Source organism: Stenella coeruleoalba (genome assembly GCF_951394435.1).
Source record: "Stenella coeruleoalba genome assembly, chromosome: 19".
NCBI lineage: Eukaryota > Metazoa > Chordata > Mammalia > Artiodactyla > Delphinidae > Stenella > Stenella coeruleoalba.
In genome coordinates, this window is record NC_137165.1 from 11,886,638 (window position 1) to 11,906,006 (window position 19,369).

The 19,369-nt window shown below is 48.8% G+C and overlaps 1 protein-coding gene across 4 annotated transcripts in view; it reads left to right on the forward strand.

The window, feature by feature from the left end:
- Positions 1-19,117, forward strand: part of ANKFY1 (ankyrin repeat and FYVE domain containing 1) — a 72,473-nt gene extending 53,356 nt beyond the window's left edge. For all 4 annotated transcript variants that reach the window (XM_079903949.1, XM_079903950.1, XM_079903952.1 and 1 more), the window contains 14 exons: positions 1,360-1,591; positions 2,547-2,645; positions 2,886-3,039; positions 3,788-3,956; positions 4,771-4,889; positions 5,697-5,853; positions 6,987-7,187; positions 8,733-8,909; positions 13,551-13,698; positions 14,162-14,252; positions 14,556-14,680; positions 16,158-16,304; positions 18,223-18,313; positions 18,982-19,117. In XM_079903949.1, the coding sequence (XP_079760075.1) occupies positions 1,360-1,591; positions 2,547-2,645; positions 2,886-3,039; positions 3,788-3,956; positions 4,771-4,889; positions 5,697-5,853; positions 6,987-7,187; positions 8,733-8,909; positions 13,551-13,698; positions 14,162-14,252; positions 14,556-14,680; positions 16,158-16,304; positions 18,223-18,313; positions 18,982-19,114 (2,043 nt within the window). In that variant the 3' untranslated portion in view covers positions 19,115-19,117. The remainder of the gene's footprint in view (positions 1-1,359; positions 1,592-2,546; positions 2,646-2,885; positions 3,040-3,787; positions 3,957-4,770; positions 4,890-5,696; positions 5,854-6,986; positions 7,188-8,732; positions 8,910-13,550; positions 13,699-14,161; positions 14,253-14,555; positions 14,681-16,157; positions 16,305-18,222; positions 18,314-18,981) is intronic.
- The last annotated feature ends 252 nt before the right edge of the window (positions 19,118-19,369 follow it).

A 19,369-nucleotide genomic window follows, 5' to 3' on the forward strand; every position in this document is an offset into this window, starting at 1 on the left:
ATTGTTGAACTCCTTTTTAAACATTCAGGCAGGGATATCCTGCAGGCAGTGGGAAAATTAGATATACAGACAAGGCTGGAGATCCTGGTTTGAGAGTCCCCTGCTTGTATTCCCTGGTAGAAGTCATGGGCGTAGATAAGCGTACCTAGGGAGGCTGTGTGGGGGGAAGGGCTGGAGCAGAAGACAGCCTGAGGAGGAGGCTGTAGGGAGAGGGTGGGGTGGGAAGGGGTCCACGGGGGAAAGAAGTGAAAGAGCCAAATCCTTATCACCCGGTGAGATCACAGTGGCGGGACCCACAGGGGATCCCACACCGGGGAAGGTGATGAGGCGGCAATAAAAACACGCTAGCTAGAAATGAGGAAATACAAAACCCGCTCAAAGCATTCAAAGTGGTTCCCTCTGGGAAAGGAGAATTTTTTTTAGGGAAAACAAGGTGAAACCTTGCTGTTTTTCACAGCAGGCCTTGTAGGTGAAGTTCTTGGACTCTAAACAGTGAGGATGTGTAGCTTCGGTAGGAGCCGGTGCAGAGCAGTGTGTTCAGTTTGTTTGGGTGAAAAGATCCAGTGTGTGTGTCTGCGTGTGTCTGTGTGTGTACAGGTGTACACATATATGTATTCACACATATATACACGTGTATATGTCTTTGTGTGAATATTCCGTCACTGGAGAGAAACATGAAACTGGTAATAATGGTTCCTTCAGGGGAGGATAATTGGGTAGGTGGGGGGGAAGGCATGAGGGGAAACTTCTTTTCAGTGTATACTCTTGCACCTTGTGAATATTGAATCAGGTACCTCTAATACCAATTAAAAATTTTTTAATTTTAAAAAGTGGGGGAAAGAGGTGTTTCTTGATCAGAATTCAAGATGAGGTTGGTACAAGCTGGTGAAAGAATCAGGGCATCAGTGTGCTGGAGGGGGTTAAAAAAGCTGTGACGGTCGACTGACAGCACCGCTTATCTGTGGGGCTGTGGATGTGAGGCTTTTCTGATTTCTACAGTGTTTATTTTAGTGACGCTCGGAGGTCGTCTGTTTAATAATAATAATAATGTATTATTTTTATAATTAGTAACATAATTCTAAAAACTGAGTGAAGGGTGGAAATGCAGAAGATGAGGACCCAGGGTGTTCGGAGGGTGCTTGGGAGGACATTGGAGGAACTAAGGATGGTGGCACAGGAGAAAGGGAAGGAGAGGAGACCTGAGGAGTGGGACAGACCTCATGGAGCTGGTGACAGGATGAGCCAGGGGCTGTGCCTGGCACTGGGGACTGAGTTGCAGCACGTAGGCTGTCTTTGTCCCTTTGTGAAGGGGCCTCCTAGGCTGAAGTGCTCTGACTGGGACTATTCATTTCTGTTCAGGGAGAAACCCCGTTGCACACGGCCTGTCGGCGTGGCCTGGCCAACCTCACTGCAGAGCTTCTGCAGCAGGGAGCCAACCCAAACCTACAGACGGAGGAGGCCCTGCCTTCACCAAAGCAGCCTGCATCCTTGCCCAGCTCAGCGGACAGCAGCGTCTACCTGCAGACACCACTGCACATGGCGATTGCCTATAATCATCCAGATGTGGTGTCTGTCATCCTGGAGCAAAAAGGTAGGTAGTTAGGGATTACTGCCCATCACCGTGACCTTTGCACAGTGGTTTTGAGTAGTTAATGACAGAGTTGATGTTTCTTCTATTGGTGAGTTTTCTTACCCCAAAAATCCTTTGCGGTCAAACCAGATAAGCATATATTCTGGCTCTGGCTACTGTTTTTCTCTGTGTACGTTTTCAGGATGGGGCCTGCTCACTTCACCCGCGGGGTTAAGGTTTAGAGTCTCTGGCTGCTCCTCTGGTGTTTCGGGGTGTGGCCCCAGGCCACTTCAGTGCGGGTCAAGCAGAGTTCTGCCTTGGCGTGAGCACTGTCTCTGGAAACTCTGCCGCCGCCGGTCTTCCACGAGCCGGTCAGCTCTCTCGCCCACCTCTGAGCCTCCCTGGCAGGTGAACCATGAGAGAGGAGCCAGAAAGAGGGGCCGAGGGAAGCCCCTGCCACGAGGGAGGCCCGTTTCCCTCAGAAAGTCATCTTCCAATTTTTCTCTTTCCTGCCTTGAAATTTGTTTTACTCTTTCCTGCATCCTTGTTAAGGCCGGCATCTTTTAGCACTGAGCTCATGGAAGGAAGTGGGGTGTTAGATAGGCCGTGCCTTTTTCTTAGCCCACACAGGAGGTATACGATGGTAGGACTTATGTGTTAGGGAAATGTCACCAGGGCATTGTTTTGATCCTCTTTTCAGTAATCAAGTAATTAATGTGTGTTTCCATAGTGGACTCTGTTTTCCTTTTGTGAAGATTCAGTATTTTAACCTTTAAAACCATTCATTTTTCCTCATAAACTTTGCTCCAAAATATCAAATGTCTTGGCTTCCACTTCCCACAACAAGATTTATCAGTTCTCTGTATAGAAATGATCAGTCAGTCAGTTTGAAATTGAGCTGGTAGTCTCTTGAATACTTTAGATGGGATCCATGGGATGGTGAAATCAAGTGTTCTTTTTCTTTTAAAAAATATAGCTAATGCTCTTCATGCCACCAACAACCTGCAAATTATTCCAGACTTCAGCCTCAAGGATTCCCGAGACCAAACTGTGCTGGGCCTGGCATTATGGACTGGTAAGGTGGTGCCAGGGCCTGCAGACAGACATACGCCAGACAGTGGGCGCTAGGGGAAGGGAGGTGGAAGGGTCGGAGCTAATCATTTGTTGTAGGACAGCCTTTCTGTTTGGGTTCAGCCCGTAATATCCAGTGGAGAACTGCTGGCTTTGCAAAGTTGAGAGGGTGTTTGTTGTAGTAAGAGGTTGATGAAGTGGGAGAAGCTGAGCCCACGTTAATCGGGGCTTGTCTCTTTCCCAGGCATGCACACGATCGCAGCCCAGCTGCTGGGCTCCGGGGCTTGCATCAACGACACCATGTCCGACGGGCAGACCTTGCTGCACATGGCCATGCAGCGGCAGGACAGCAAGAGCGCGCTCTTTCTCCTGGAGCACCAGGCGGACATAAACGTCAGGTGGGCTGGAACAGCACTCCGCCACAGCACCAGGCCACGTTTAGTTGGGACGGTTCATAGCCTTGCTTGTAGAAAAGAGTTTTGTTCCCTGTTAAAGGGAGAGAAACAATGACTGAAAAAGTACCAATGCAGTGTTGTAATTAAATGTAATCATAGACTCAGAAGGAGAATTGTGTGCTTTGCTCTTATTTGAACCTTTTGAGACCAGGGCACAATATTGCACAAATCTCATTAAAAAGGACAGTCCAAAATCAATTGTTTAAAAGTAGGAATTTTCAGTTATAATGAAGAACATTCCAACAGATGAGCTATCAAAAGGCTTGAGGGGCGAAAATACACAGTTAAATTTTTATTATTTTTGCTTTTTCAAAGGAATTTATCTTTATCTCCAATGTCACCTGACCCAGAATGACTGAGTGGGTGAAAGTGTTTTGTCAAGTGGGTAGTTGGGGTGACATTCTATTCAGATGCTGTTGAAAGCAGCTGTATGCCTGTAAGATTTCAGCATGCTGGCATGTTTGGCAGTTATCTTCTCTGTGCAATAGGATAGCCTGGCTGTATTTTTTAAAAAGACAGGAGGGACAGATGCTATTGACAGGTTAACTTTCTCTGAAAGAATATTAGTGAATGTGGGTGAAGTGTGTTTAAGGGATACAGTGGACTCTGGCCTCTAGGATGCCCAGAAGGGCACGCTTTAACCATTTGGCCCCAGATACAAACATTGGTTTTGGTGTCCATGTCCCAGCAGGACTCAGGATGGGGAGACAGCTCTTCAGCTGGCCATCAGAAATCAGCTTCCCCTTGTCGTGGATGCCATATGCACCCGAGGAGCTGACATGTCTGTGCCAGATGAGAAGGGGAACCCCCCACTGTGGCTTGCGCTGGCAGATAATCTGGAGGACATCGCATCCACTCTGGTGAGACAAGCTCAACTTCAGCTCCGTTTACACATGGGGATATTTTGTGTCAGAGATGGATTTGGGGCCTCCGTAGCAATCATAAGGAGCATGAGATCTACCAAGTAACAGATTGGGTCAAGGACAAGCAGTCAAAGGTCATGTTAAAGAAGCTTGCGGGTTCAACGTAGCCTTGGCCAACACCTTTTCGTAGGGTGTCTTTATCAAGAAAACTACCAAGAAGCAAGAGAGCTGAGGCATTTCCTCAGGCGTCTGCTCCGGTGGTGGCTTAACTGGCTGTGGGATGTCCTCACTGTTACCACAGTGATAAGTTCTCAAATCTCAGGTTTGTCCCCCTTATTCAGAAGACAGGCTCCAAAAGTGGAGGTAGCCCCAGAAGCTCATTTAGTTTTCTGAAGGGCCTGAAATGTGACATAAAGGCATTTTAAACCTGGGGGTTTTACCCAACTGTTCTTGAGATTACCTGCTGTTTACAGGTGTGTGTTACTGGGGGGCTCGTGTGTGTGTATGCAGGCATTTGTGTGTGTTTTCTGTCCCTTCTAGGACACAGCTCTAGAGGGCACTAATCAAACGTATCTTCCTTCTATTTCTCAAACCCCTCCCGCAGGACCTAGTGCAAAAACTTGCACCGAGCAGATTTTAATCAGTGTTTGTAAAACTAATGAATGGGACAGATTAAACTAAATCTCAGTTAACTATCTACTGTGTCTCGCCTGAAAACTGGGTCTAATGATGTGCGTAGGGCTCACAGATGGTAATAAACGTGTTTACCTTTGCTTGGCAGTGCTTGTGAGTGACCTGTGTTTTCCTGCAGGTCAGACATGGCTGTGACGCCACGTGCTGGGGCCCAGGACCTAGTGGGTGCCTTCAGACCCTGCTGCACAGAGCCATTGATGGAAACGACGAGTCTACCGCCTGCTTTCTTATTCGCAGGTCTGAGAGGCCTGAGTATCCCTCCAGATCTTATTCAGCGTATCGCAAACTGGCCCTTTTCTCATTTACTCCAACTATAGTCTTGACCTGCCTGTAGCTAGCTTGACCTTTGTAATGAAGGCTAGAGAGGGTCATTGTTCTGTCAGATCAAGTCAGTCAGGGAGAGGGGCTTATGTGCCCAGATCAAAGAATCTAAAAGCTAGGCCAGCTTCCTGCTTTGGGAGCCATATAGGTCCCTGTAGTCACATCAGACCAGTTCACACAGTGAGACCGGGAGGCTGGGGTGGAGGAGACCGAATGGCCTCTGCAGGACTCCACCAAGGTGCCTGAGTCATGCCAGCCTCCACGGCCTCAGAGTACAGGAGGTGTGGGAGCTGAGGTTATTCAGGAAAGCTTTAGAGCAGTAATTCTCAAACTTTAAATGCATGCAGGTCCCCTGGGGGAGTTTTTAAGCGTTCTGATACCCAGGTTGCCCCCAGGGGCAATTGCCAAAGAATCTAGGGAAGCAAGGGAATTCCCTAGCAGTCCAGTGGTTAGGACTCTGCGCTTCCAGTGCAGGGGCCCGGGTTCCATCCCTTGTCGGGGAACTAAGATCCTGCAAGACGCGTGGCGTGGCCAAAAATAAAAGAAAAAAAATCTGTGGGAGCAGGACACACACACCCGTATTTGAGGCCAAGAAGCAAGGACTGCAGTCCCTGGTGGTGGCAGCCTTTCTGTTGGGTTGGATGAGGCTGCTGCTTTACACCTGTTAGCATGCCTTCAGGCTCGGTGGAAGCATGCGTTCCTTTTACTTCCCCTTCCTTTCAGTGGCTGCGATGTGAATAGTCCCAGACAACCTGGTGCTAATGGAGAAGGAGAGGAAGAGGCCAGAGATGGGCAGACCCCCTTGCATCTGGCAGCCTCCTGGGGGCTGGAAGAGACGATACAGTGTCTTCTGGAGTTTGGTGCCAATGTAAATGCACAGGTAAGGAGAGTATCTCTTTTCCAGGAAGATGGATGGTAACCCCAGAATCAGGGAAACCACCTCTTATGGCCAGGGACCTTGCAGAGTCTCTGGTCTCGGGCCTCTGCTTTTCCATGAATGGGCCTAAGGGACGGACACACGAAGTGACTGTCTCTTGGGTCGTGTAGCCTGTCTAGTAGTTTTAATGATTTCAGGTTAAGACTTTTCGTCTCTTTGCCTTTGTCCTTTCTACAAAGTGAGGAAGTTTCGTTCAATCAACTTTTCTTTGCCTCCTGTCCACATTTTTTACAGATTTCCATTGAGAATTTGTTCCTATCCCAAGCTGAGTACTGTGTTTAGGAAAATGTTCCAGTAGCTCAATAGGGCATCCCTGAGTTACGTTCCTTGATGCTTTTCAACGTTCTAGCCTGTAAAGATTTGTGTAGCGGACTTCCCTGGCTGTCCAGTGGTTAAGGTTCTTCTAATACAGGGGACGGGTTCGATCCCTGGTTGGGGAACTAAGATCCCATGTGCCGCACTGTGCGGCCAAAAACAGAAAAGATTTGTCTGGCCCTGCAGCCAGGTAAGTAGTGGTTTAACTTAGAGGTGAGGGTGACTGCAGCTTTTTTTTTTTTTATAAATTTATTTATTTTATTTATAAAATAGTTGCGGCGAGCGGGGGCTACTCTTCGTTGCAGTGCGCGGGCTTCTCGTGGTGGCTTCTCTTGTTGCGGAGCACGGGCTCTAGGTGCGTGGGCTTCAGTAGTTGTGGCCCGCGGGCTCTAGAGCGCAGGCTCAGTAGTTGTAGCACGCGGGCTTAGTTGCCCTGCGGCATGTGGGATCTTCCCGGACCAGGGCTCGAACCTGTGTGTCCTGCATTGGCAGGCGGATTCCCAACCACTTCACCACCAGGAAAGCCCATATCACAGCTTTTCTAAACCAAATGTGTTTGTGCCCCTGGTCACTGGAGCGTGGAGGTAACGGGGAGTGGCTGTCAGTCATCTCTGTGTTTGGCCTCTTGAAAAACTGATTTCAAATACAGAGTGGCAGTTTTGATTCTCAGAACTGAATTCTGTTTACAGGTTATTCCCCTTCGTATTTTTCCTGGGTTTTATCTTTGCTTGGACATTGAAATCTGTGCCTTGTCCCCACAGGATGCAGAAGGAAGAACGCCTGTCCATGTGGCCATCAGCAACCAACACGGCGTCATCATTCAGCTGCTGATTTCCCACCCTGACATCCACCTGAATGTCCGAGACAGGCAGGGCCTCACCCCCTTTGCCTGTGCCATGACCTACAAGAACAACAAGGCAGCCGAGGCCATCCTGAAACGAGAGTCCGGGGCTGCTGAGCAGGTGAGTGACCGGCACCCAACATTCTCCATGGCGCCCCAAGCACTAAACATGTGTCACCAACTAAACAGGGCTCTTCTCGTTAAAGACATTTGTACTCCCCTTAAGTTTTGGCCATTCAGATGTCCTGTCAGTGCTGGATGGAATGTGCCTGCGCTGCCCTGCATGCCAGCCACCTGCTGGTGCCATGTGTGGAAGGGAGCTGGCGGAGGCTGGGCCCAGGGACAGGAATTCTGTGCTTGTACAACTGAGGGCATTCTTTGCTTTTGCTGGGTGGTTTACTTGCCCTAGTAATGAATGTCTTAAAAGGGTTAAATTGAACTTGAGCTTTTGGTGCCATGTTGGGTTTTAGAGGAGCTGTCAGCATTCAGCTTAGCAGGCTCAGTTGTCCTTATTGTGGATGGTGAGCTGTTGACCTGCAACATCAGACTGGGCGGGAAAGGACAGAGGCAACTGATTTAAGGCGGGAGCTGGGATGGGTTTGTGAAGTCAGTTCTCAGACACTTGAATCTCCATCCAGCACTTTATTTGTCTATTTACACCAAGATTTATGAGTAGCCATTTATGAAGGTAAATTGGAAACTTGGGACCTGAACAAAAGTACTAACACGGGTGGAGACTTTTGCTTTGTATTTCAGGCTTCCGTACATCCCTTTTCTTCAGCATTTGCCTGAGTGTGACTGATCGAGTAGGTGTTGACCTCACTCTTGCTCACATGGGGTAAAATATTCATGAATGGAGATAGTCATTTCACATTTCCTCCCCATCTAGCATGAAACCGGTGCTGTTGATCGAAGTCCTTTGCAGATATGTTGCTGTGTGTGTGTGTGTGTGAGAGAGAGAGAGAGACGGAATGTGGTGTGTGTGTAGCATGTGTGTCTCCCTCACTTCCTCCTGAGCCCTCACACTGATATGGCAGCTCTGGTAGCTGTAGTGTCCTGTGTGGTTTGATGTGAGTGGGCTTCTGTCTGCTTTACATCAGTGGTGCAAAGTCTATGACATACCGTTGGCGACCTCCCCCAACATGTATTATTATCCTGTAGCTCAGTGAAAGAAGAGACTTTCTGGAAATTTCTGAAGGTTTGTTTGGCTGCTCAAGGGTCAGGCTGGCGTTGCAGCTGTGGTTTTTGGAATTCTGGGTGCTTGTTTTAGCCAAAGCAGGAAACACCCAAAGCCGCTGTCCACCATTGCCTTTCCCCATGCATCCCAGTATTCTGGTGCTTTTCTTTCCCTGTCCTTCAAGGTTGTCTCCTTCTTGGCCTTCCAAGTCCACTCCTGCTTCAGGAGGATGCCGGGGCAGCTTGGGTTAGCTCCCTTTTTCTGACCACGCACATGTGGTCACACGCATAAAACGCAGTGTGGGTCTATGGTGGGTGTGGGGCGTGGGGTGTAGTGCGACATTGAGTGTTGGTTCTTGGGAGGGAGCTTCTGGAGCTGAGGGAGGACTACACCGTGGCCCTTCCAGTGGTGAGTGCAGCTCGCAGGTGCTCAGGAGGCCCTCTTGCAGGGGGAGCCCACTAATATTTTGGTTCCCACTTGTTGCCTTAGGTGGATAACAAGGGCCGGAATTTTCTTCACGTGGCAGTTCAGAACTCTGATATCGAAAGTGTGCTCTTCCTGATCAGCGTCCAGGCTAACGTGAATTCCAGAGTCCAGGATGCTTCCAAGTTGACCCCTTTGCACCTTGCTGTCCAAGCAGGCTCAGAGATTATTGTCCGCAATTTGGTAAGTGTCGCTGAAACATTATCGCATGAAACGTGTGGACAAAGCATGTTGTAGAGTGTGTGCGGACTCTCATCACAGGTGTTTGGCCAGGTATTGTGAAAGGCCAGCAGGAATTTGGGGAGGTAGCCGGTACACTGAGGAAAGCAGGTGTGTCTGTGGGCAGTGTGTCCTGAGTGCCCAGTGGGCAGACAGATGCTGGAGTGAGGCCACGAGGGAAGGCGGCGTGTGGGTGGCGGTGGCAGGGTGGGAGCATCAAGGGAAGGGAGGTCACTTCCGTTGACTGCCGGCTCTGTGTCAGGCGCTCAGCTGGTGCTTTCCAGCGAGTGCGCGCACACTCTCCCTCTCCTCACCCCTCCCTCCCCCCCCCTTCCCCCCCACTCTCTTGTTTTCATGAGTTTTAAAATCGTTTTTGGAGGTATAATTGACAAACAACATTAAGTTGGCTTCAGGTATACAACATTGATTTGGTATTTGTGTATTTTGCAAAATGATCAACTCCAGTCTCGTTAACATCTGTCACCATATGTAGTTACAACAAATTTTTTTCCTGTGATGAGGATTTTTAAATTTACTCTCTTAGCAACTCTCGGATATACACCACAGTTTATTCACTGTAGTCACCATGCTGTGCATCACACCCCCGTGACTTAACTTATTTTGTAACTGGAAGTTTGTGCCTTTTGACCCCCTTTACCCATTTTGCCCAGCCCTCACCCCTGCCTCTGGCAACCACTAGTCTATTCTCTGAATCTGTGAGCTTGGGGGTTTTTTGTTGTCTGTTTTGTAAACTCCACATGTGAGGTCATACGGTATTTGTCTTTCTCTTTCTGACTTATTTCACTTAGCATAATGCCCTCAAGGTCCAGCCATGTTGCTGCAAAAGATTCCATTCCTTTTTACGGCTGAATAGTGTTCATTGTATATACATAACACAGCTCTTTATCCATCCCTCCGTCACAGATACTTAGGTTGCTTCCATATCTTGGCTGCTGAAAATAATGCTGCAATTAAACATGGGTGCATGTATCTTTTTGAATTAGTGGGGGTTTATTTTGGAAAAATGCCCAGAAGTGGAATTATTAGATCGTATGGTAGATGTATGTTGAATTTTTTGAGGAACCTTCATACTTTTTTCCTTAGTGGCTACACCAGTTTACATTCCCACCAGCAATGCACGAGGCTTCCCTTTTCTCCACATCCTTGCCAACACTTGTTACTCATAATAACCATTCTAACAGGTGTGAGGTGATATCTCATGGGCTTTTAAAAAATGTTTGTTTATTATTTATTTATTTGTTTATTTTGGCTGCGTTGGGTCTTAGCTGCCGCATGTGGGATCTTCCTTGTGGCGTGTGGGATCTTTTTTTTTTTTTTTGGTTGCAGCATGCATGCGGGATCTAGTTCCCAGACCAGGGATCGAACCCGGGCACCCCGCGTTGGGAGCTCGGAGTCTTACCCACTGGACCACCAGGGAAGTCCCTCTCATTGTGGTTTTGATTTACATTTCCCTGATGATTAGTAATGTAGAGCATCTTTTCATGTACCTGTTGGCTATCTGTATGTCTTCTGTGGAAAAATATGTATTCAGATCCTTTGCCCATTTTTAATTGGATTGTTTCTCCTTTGCTGTGCAGAAGCTTTTTAGTTTGTAGTCCCAGTTTTTTATTTTTGCTTTTGTTGCATTTGCTTTTGGTGTCAGATCTAAAAAACTATCACCAGTACTGATGTCAGGGAGCTTACTGCATCTTAATTCTCAAAACTACTCAGAGGGATGTAGGAAATGTTTTACATTTTACAAAGGAGAAAATTTAATCTCAAAGAATTTTCTTCCCTCAAGAATATCAGTGGACTTCCCCGGTGGCGCAGTGGTCAAGAATCCGCCTGCCATTGCAGGGGGACATGGGTTCGATCCCTGGTCCGGGAAGATCCCACATGCTGCGGAGCAACTAAGCCCGTGTGTCACAACTACTGAGCCTGTGCTCTAGAGCCTGCGAGCCACAACTACTGAAGCCCGCGTGCTACAGTTACTGAAGCCCACGCACCTAGAGCCCGTGCTCCGCAACAAGAGCAGCCACTGCAATGAGAAGCCCCCACTTGCCACAACTAGAGAAAGCCTACATGCAGCAATGGATGAATGAATGGATAGATAGATAGATAGATAAATAAGAAAGAAAGAAGGGAGGGGAGGGAGGGAAGGACGGAGGGAGGAAGGGAGGGAGGGAGGGAGGGAGGGAGGGAGGGAGGGAGGAAGGACCAAAGGAAGGAAGGAAGGGAGGGAGGGAGGGAGGGAGGAAGGAAGGAAGGAAGGAAAATCAACTAGTTAGGAGTATAGCTGGGAATTTGGCCATTTCTCTTTGACCCCAAAGCCTGTCTTTTCCAGGACAACTTAATGCCACCCAGGCAGGGGAAGGGTCTGAGCAAAGATGTGGAGACTGGAAAATGCATGTGGTTTTTCAAGTGGCAAAGTTTGGTTGAAATTTGAGCAGAGAGTAGAAGGAGATGTGGTTGGAGAGAGAGATAGAAGCCAGGTCATGGGGTCTCATATTTCAAACCAAGAACTGTGAGCGGCCTTCATCCTTTCAGTAGTAGAGTGTTTGAGCTGAGAGCGTGGTCCAGAGCCAAGACCAGGCCTCCACGTCACCTGGCTGGCTTACAGAGCTGCCACTTGCTGCTGCCTCCCATCGGAACTGACCGCTCGAGCACTTGCCCAGCCTTTGGTGCCCTGCCATTTTTGTTTTTGAAGAATTCTTTTTAGGAAAATCTTTATGACTTGACATGTGTTGGAGCTGAGAGAGCATCTGCCTTGGGGGTGGGGTGTGAGGGTGTGGGGGCAGTGTCAGCAGAGAAGAGGCCTAGGGGAGGCAACCACAGGGAAGGATGGACTGGACAGTGATGAGGAGGTGGGTCTGACAGATGCCGGGTGCAGACTGGATGTGGGGAGCAGTGAAGGAGGCAGACGTGAATAGGGAGTTGCGCCCCGTGTGTGTCAGTCTGCCTGCCACCCTAGGAACCTAGGTGTTTTGAGGGTCAGGGCCCCTTCCTCAAGGTCATGCCTCTGTTTTACTAAGCCTTGATCTTGCAGGTGATTGGAGTCCCTAGAAACAGCTGATCTTCCAAACAATGGCCATGTAGTCCTTTGTCTATGAATCGGTATAGCTTAATGTTGGAACCTATTCACACTGAAACAGTGCCTTTCTCCACTGAGAAAGGTTAGGGTTAGCGATGACCCTAGCACAGCACTCACGACCATGAATACCCCTCTATGGCATGTCCTATTTGGACCTATGAGTGATTTGACCAGGCACCCAGAGGTCTGGGGGGCTGGGACTTGGAAGTCAGGGTCAGAACCAGAGAAGCTGATCACTGCCTAGATTTTCCCAGAGGCAGAGTGCCTGCGCACACAGACAAAGGAACCAAAGATGGCTGCAGACCTCAGGAGAGGCAAACTGGGCTTTGACTGCAAAGTAGAGGTTCTGTTCTGTTAACAGCAGCTGTCTTTGAAACTTTATTAGGAAGTGGATGATGAATGAACTTCAGATACTAAATGAATATATAAGACACTATTTAAAGGACCTTCCTGCCTTTGATTCTGTAATTCTTTGTGTTACTTTCTTTCTTTTAAAAAACTAATTTTAAAAAGTACATTTTTATTGTGGATTTATTTATATCCCTTAAAGCATGTAAGGGTATAAAGCAGTTAGTAACTCCCTTTCACTCCTGACTCTTCCCTGAGTTTGGCGTGTGTGCTTTTAAACACCTTCACAGTTTGTGTATGTTTGTGTGTGTATATATAGTTCTCTTATCTCTGTCTCACCAAATGGAATCACACTATCTTCCTGTCTTCTAACGTGCCTTTTTAAATTTAAATTTTATTTATTTATTATTTATTTATTTATTTATTTATGGTAAGCACGGGCCTCTCACTGTTATGGCCTCTCCCGTTGCGGAGCACAGGCTCCGGACGCGCAGGCTCAGCGGCCATGGCTCACGGGCCCAGCCGCTGTGCGGCACGTGGGATCTTCCTGGACCGGGGCACGAACCCGTGTCACCTGCATCAGCAGGCGTACTCTCAACCACTGCGCCACCAGGGAAGCCCTATTTTTTTATTTTTATGTTTTGTTTTTTTGATAGGTAAGTAGTGGATTTATTTAGAGAGAAACACACTCCACAGACAGAGTTCGGGCCATCTCAGAAAGCAAGAGAGGCCTAACTTGCCTTTTTTTTAAACTTACTATAGCATAGATATCCTTTCATGTTAAGCCATAAATTTTTAACATCTTAGTGGCTCCCAGTGCTATTGTTTGTATGTATTATAATTTCTGTAACTAAATCTTTTCTGCAGTCTGGTTTTACTGTTACACGCAGTGGACATCCTTATATAGTGCACTGCAGTCCTGTGTAGTTTAATATACTGAAGTCTTAGAATTTCTCTGTCCTAGGGAATGGCTTTTTAAACATTTTGATAATTGCCAGTTTGCCCTTGGGATAGGTTTTGCTGGCCTGTGCCTCACCAGGAGTTTGCTCCCAGCTTTGCCAGCAGGGCAGACTCTGTGGATGCCAGGAGATAGGCAGGCTTGGTCCCTTACACAGGACCTTGGTTGGTTGTGGTAGAACGGCTGATCATGTAATCAACTTCAACAGCTTCTTGCAGGAGCCAAAGTGAATGAATTAACCAAGCACCGCCAGACCGCCCTCCATCTTGCTGCCCAGCAGGACCTGCCCACCATTTGCTCAGTCCTCTTGGAGAATGGAGTGGACTTTGCTGCTGTGGATGAGAATGGAAATAATGGTAACTTCCAGTCATTCCCCGTGTGCAGTGCTGAGTGCCTCGAGCAGTCCCTCCCTTCTAGGGTTGGAGGGGCACTGCCTCCTTGGGTCTGCTCCCCTTCCCAGAGGTTGGCTCTTACAGGGGCAGTGCTGTGACAGGAAATGCTCTGAGCCAGGCATGCACCCTGCTCCTGACCAGGGCCTGAGCAACCTCCTGATGTGAGTGGTAACTCTGGAGGCCTAAATGGCTTCTTGTGAAACCATTGAATCTCATCTTTGGATAACGGCAGAGGCAAAAAGTGAATCTTAGGTTGCATTTAGGACTCATTCTTGGGGATGGTGAAGCATGGAAAGGATGGTTCTGTGAGTGGACAGTGGCTGCTCTGGCCGAGTCCCATTTAGAGGGAGGTTTGTGAGGGTGAGGAGGAGTCGAGATTTTCTCTCTGTGCTTCTGGGCTTGCACTGTAAGAGAGTTTCCTCCTCAGCTCTTCATCTCGCTGTCATGCATGGCCGGCTCAACAACATCCGGGTCCTCCTGACAGAGTGCACTGTGGATGCTGAAGCCTTTAATCTACGGTGAGTGTGTGTGGTTCAGAGCAGAGGCCAGAGCTCCACGTCCCCTGGCCTGCCCCTCCGAGCTGGTGGTCACGGGCACCTTGTATTAGCCCCAGGGGCATGCTGCAGAACTGTCCACTAGGGCCCTTGACCAGCCTTTAGTACCCTGGAATTCTTCTTTCTGAAAATACTTTTTAGGAAAACTTTTATGATTATTGTGTCCTTTAGATTTATCCAGCATCACAGAGTTCTGAAAACCCCATTTCTCTTGTGCATGATGGCTGTGGCAGATAGATCCCTAACTTTTCCAACTTGTTTTATCAGAGGCCAGTCGCCACTGCACATTTTGGGACAATATGGCAAGGAGAACGCAGCAGCCATCTTTGATCTCTTCTTAGAGTGCATGCCTGAGTATCCTCTGGATAAACCAGATGCAGAAGGAAACACAGGTATGTAATAAGATTTTTGTCTGTCCTGTCTCACTGGTGTTCCTTGCTTCCTAGAAAAAATAAGAGCCCATGCTGAAAAACAAGACACCCATGCCGTTACTTAAGGACATTCAGCCCAGTGGGCTGGGCTCTGTGAGAACCTGTCACCGATTCCTGACTTGGAATTTGGCAGTGTCTGACTTTAGGCACAAGCACATCTGAAGTGGGGCTAGTGCTCCAAAGCCATATCCACGTCCAGACAGGCCTGCCCACCTGTTTTTATTGCCCTCATCTACCTCGTATCCAGTCAACTAGATCCCTACCCAAGCTTCCAGATCCCGAGAGAGAGAGGAAATACAGCCACCTCACAGGTGCTTCAGAAGGAGGAAATGTGCTACAGTGCGTATTTATGTGTTTTGAAAAAGTGGCATGTTATATACAGATGAGGGCTGATGTCTAATTGAGGGGTTTAGTAAACAGGCCTCTGTCATGGTAGTGCTCTAGCCACCCACAATCACTGTGTTAATTTGTGTAGCTTTCATAGTGTTTTTGATGGACTTTTGCATTCGTTTTCTTGTTGAATACTCGCAACAACCTTATAAGGTAAGCAGTGCGTATAATGTGTCCCCATTTTTCAAGTAAGGAAACAAAGATGAAACCCAAATCTCTTTCTCCCTAGCCCAGGGCTCTCTGAGCTCTTTGCTGCTGCTGTATTCCCATTCATTTGCCATCATTGCCAGACAGAACCTCATGGCCTTTGGCAGCAAGGCAGTCACCAAAGGGTGTCCCAGACCTTAGCATGGGACCAAATATTTTGTCATCAGTTCTCGGCCTTGATTCATGAACATGTTTTTTAAGCCAGCAGTGGTGAGCCTGAGTTTCAGAGGAGTCAGCCCTGGGCGTGAGCTGCTGGACCCAGAGCCTACTGCAGTGAGCACTGTTGTCCAGGAGCAGGTGAACAGGCAGGCAGGTGCTTCCTGCCCCAGTAGGGAGGGCCAGCAGGGTGGCCTGGCCAGAGCCCGGGCGCCCACCAGGCCTGCTCCTGCACAGGAGAGAGGCTCCACGGGGTAGAAGAACTTTCTGGCGCAGGTTTACCGCACTAATCTATTGTTTTCTCCGTGTGTACACACCTCACGAGTCTTCAGAGTTAGGTACATCGTGTGAAAAGAGCTTTGTCCCCCACCCCCCAGTGTTTTATGCCAGAGGAAGGCAGCTGAAACAATGGTATATTTTCCCTTCAGTGTGTGACCCCTCCTCAGTGCTCTTGTGGCCAGAGCTCTGAATGGGCAGGAGTGTGTCTCTGGAGCTGGAGCTGCTCTGGACCCCCTGGCTCGTGGCCGGGTCCTTGGCTGCAAGATGCTGCAGATCCTCTGCGGAGCTGTCACGAGAGCCCCAAGGCCCTTGTGTGTCAGTGGGGACTTTGCCAACACGTGTCCTGCCAGGGTTCTGTCCTGCCCTCAGCGGTGGGAAGTAGCCCTGCCTGTGGTTTTGTTTCCAGTGCTGCTCTTGGCATACATGAAAGGGAACGCCAACTTGTGCCGTGCCGTCGTCCGCTCGGGTGCTCGCCTGGGGGTGAACAACAACCAAGGGGTCAACATCTTCAACTACCAGGTTGCCACCAAGCAGCTGCTGTTTAGACTCTTAGGTGAGTGGCCCACTTTCTGCTCTTCCAGTGCAGGCACAGTGACGGTGTTGATTATCTGGATGTATTGGTGACCTTGAAATCTCATAATGACTTGCTTCACGATCTGAACCAGCAGTTTTCCAGGCACCATATGGTTTAGGCCTTTGTGAATGCCATGCAGGGCCTTTGAGCAGCAGTGGGAGGGTCACTTTTGGAAATCTGGTTTATTGGGTGTCCCGCTTTGGGGCTCCCGTCAGTTTCCCATTTCCCCAGATCCCACCAGAAACCTGACAGCTCCAGGCATTCCCCCTTCCCACGGTTCCCGACTGCGTGTCTGCACACCCTTTGTCCTTCAGCTGATGCCACTTCTCTGCGTCCTTCAGAATTGCCTTCTGGTTCAGCCCCACTGACTTCCTCCTCTGTGTTCCTTTTGTGGCGAGGAGAGCTTCACGCTTGATGAATGTCATATTGCAAGTCTTTACTTGTCCCCATTGAAGTAGCAGAAAGACTCAGAATGTCTCAAGTGCCACTGTGCTGTCATCACCCACAGTGCAGGTGGAACGGGGTTCTTAGCCCCATGGTATGTGCAGAGAAACGAGCTCAGACATACTTAGTAGCTGTGTGATCTTGATGTAGGTGACTTGCCCAAGGTCACAAAGCTGGTTTGTAGCAGAGCCAGCACCAAAGTGCGGTGTTGCTATAGCTAGTCTACTCTCTGCCGTGCTCTTGGTCAACCTTTTAGGAGCTCAGATCAGGAGCCCACACCATCTGCAGTGCTGGCATGTGGAAGGTGCTTGGTGACGATTGATTCCTCCCCGTGAGCTCGGTCTCCTTCTGTGCATGGAGCACTCAAAGCAGTGCCGGCATGTGGTTAGAGAAATGCTAGTGGTTGCTGCTGTCACCTACACTGGTAACTTCCAACCGAATGCCCCACAGCTTCCACAGACTCAAAACTGAACTCCTCTGCTGCTCTGCTTCTCTCTGATGTCTCTTCCCTGCCAGTGGTCCCACCTCAGACTCAGTGACTCTGTCCAGAAACCTGGGAATCACCTTTGTCTCCTTCCTGCTCCCTGCCTCCCTCTCACCCCCGACTTGTGTTCAGTCACCAGACCTGACGGATTCTGCCCCCTTCATTGCTCTTGTCTGGTCCCTCCATCCCTGTTCCCCTTACCATGGGGCCCCTGCCAGTCTTTCCAGCTGTTGGTCTGCCCTCTCCCTGCCATACCATCCCTGACTGCATGTGTTTCCCCCACAGACACTGTGCTGTTTCACTGCCTTAAGACTGTTTCCTTCCTACCCCCGTCTGCCTGGCAGACACTGGTTCTCCATATTTTCCTGTGTGCCACTTTCCCTGACCTACTTAGAATATAGACAGACCTCGGTCAGTTCCCGACCACCACAATAAAGTGAATATTGCAATAAACTAAGTCACACAAATTTTTTTGGCTTCCCAGCGCATATAAAAGTTCTATTTACATTGTACTGTAGTTTATTGCGTATGCAGTGGCACTGTCCAAAAATCAATGTATATACCTCAATTGAAAAATACTTCATTGTTAAAAAATGCCAAAATAAAATAGTAACATCAAAGATCACTGATCACAGATCATCATAACAAATATAATAATAATGAAAAAGTTTGAAATTTTTGAGAATTACCAAAGTGTGACAGAGACATGAAGTAAGAAAATGCTCTTGGAAAAATGGCACTGCTAGACTTGCTCAATGCAGGGTTGCCACAAACCTTCAATTTGTAAAAAGTACGATATCTGCAAAGCGCAATAAAAGGAAGCGTGCCTGTATGTTGCTTTCTTATCCTTCACGTCCCTCTGCGACGTGTTGCTTTATTTACTGGGCCATTTCCCGGCTACTTCTGAGCCCCAGGTCTGGCTGGGCACAGTCGGTATCTGACAGGAACTAGTCTTGTGCTGTGTTGCAGATATGCTGTCCAAGGAGCCTCCGTGGTGTGACGGCTCCAATTGCTATGAGTGTACTGCCAAGTTTGGAGTCACAACTCGAAAACATCACTGGTAAGACTGTCCCCGCCCACCCCCCACCAATCACTTGCCAGAGGAATAAGGGGATTTCTGCTATACCATTGCTGCTGCCTTTTCCCATGGTAAACTATGAACTTGCCAGGGCCCTGTACTCTCCTGGGCAACACTTGACCACACGGAGCAATGAGGTGACGGGACCCTGCACACTTCTAGTGATGTACAGAGGCCAGCGGGCACTCAGACTGATGGCTTTCCTGCTGAATGCTGGGGTTCACAGTGCTAGGTGGCCTGTCAGGCCTCCTGTCGTCTTAGCCAGGCTTCCTGCTTGCAGTGAAGCTGAGTTGATCACTGCGCTCCCAGGACGTGTGCTTCCCAGCCTGAGCACAGGCCACTGTCCTGAGAACTGAGGAGCTGTTCCCATTACAGGGAGACGCTTCTTTGGCTCTTGCTGAGCCTTTCTTGAGCTTTAAAGAGGCTTCTCCAGGATCACTTTAACGTAATTATTGGCTAGAATTTTGTTGTCATGGACTATAAATTATACATGCGTTGGTATGATTTGGCTGGTGAGGGGCAGAGCTGGCCTCAGAGTGCCAGGCGTGGGCTTGCTTGTCCGATGGGGCACTGCCGTGCTGTGCTCGCGTGCCGGGCGGCAGTCTGCTCTCGAGAACCCCTCTCACACTTCCTTTCTTTGCTTCCCACAGTCGTCACTGCGGACGTCTTCTTTGCCATAAATGCTCGACCAAGGAGATTCCTATTATAAAGTTTGATCTGAACAAGCCTGTGCGAGTTTGCAACATTTGCTTTGATGTACTGACTTTGGGTGGGGTCTCTTAGTGAGCCCCCGGGAAGGTCCAGGCCACATCCTCGGTTGCATCCCCAGCAGCTGCTCTGCTCACCAGCCTGATCCCCCCACCCCCCACCCCCCAGAGCAGGAGCTGGCAGTTGTGTTCTTGCGGCAATAGACTGGAGCAATTAAGGACCGTGGTGTGACAGATCCCATCTCAAATAATTCTGTGTGATTGTCAGTTTATCAGACTATGATCAAGGTCACTAGACGTCTCACTAATTGGACCAGGTCTTTTAGCCTAA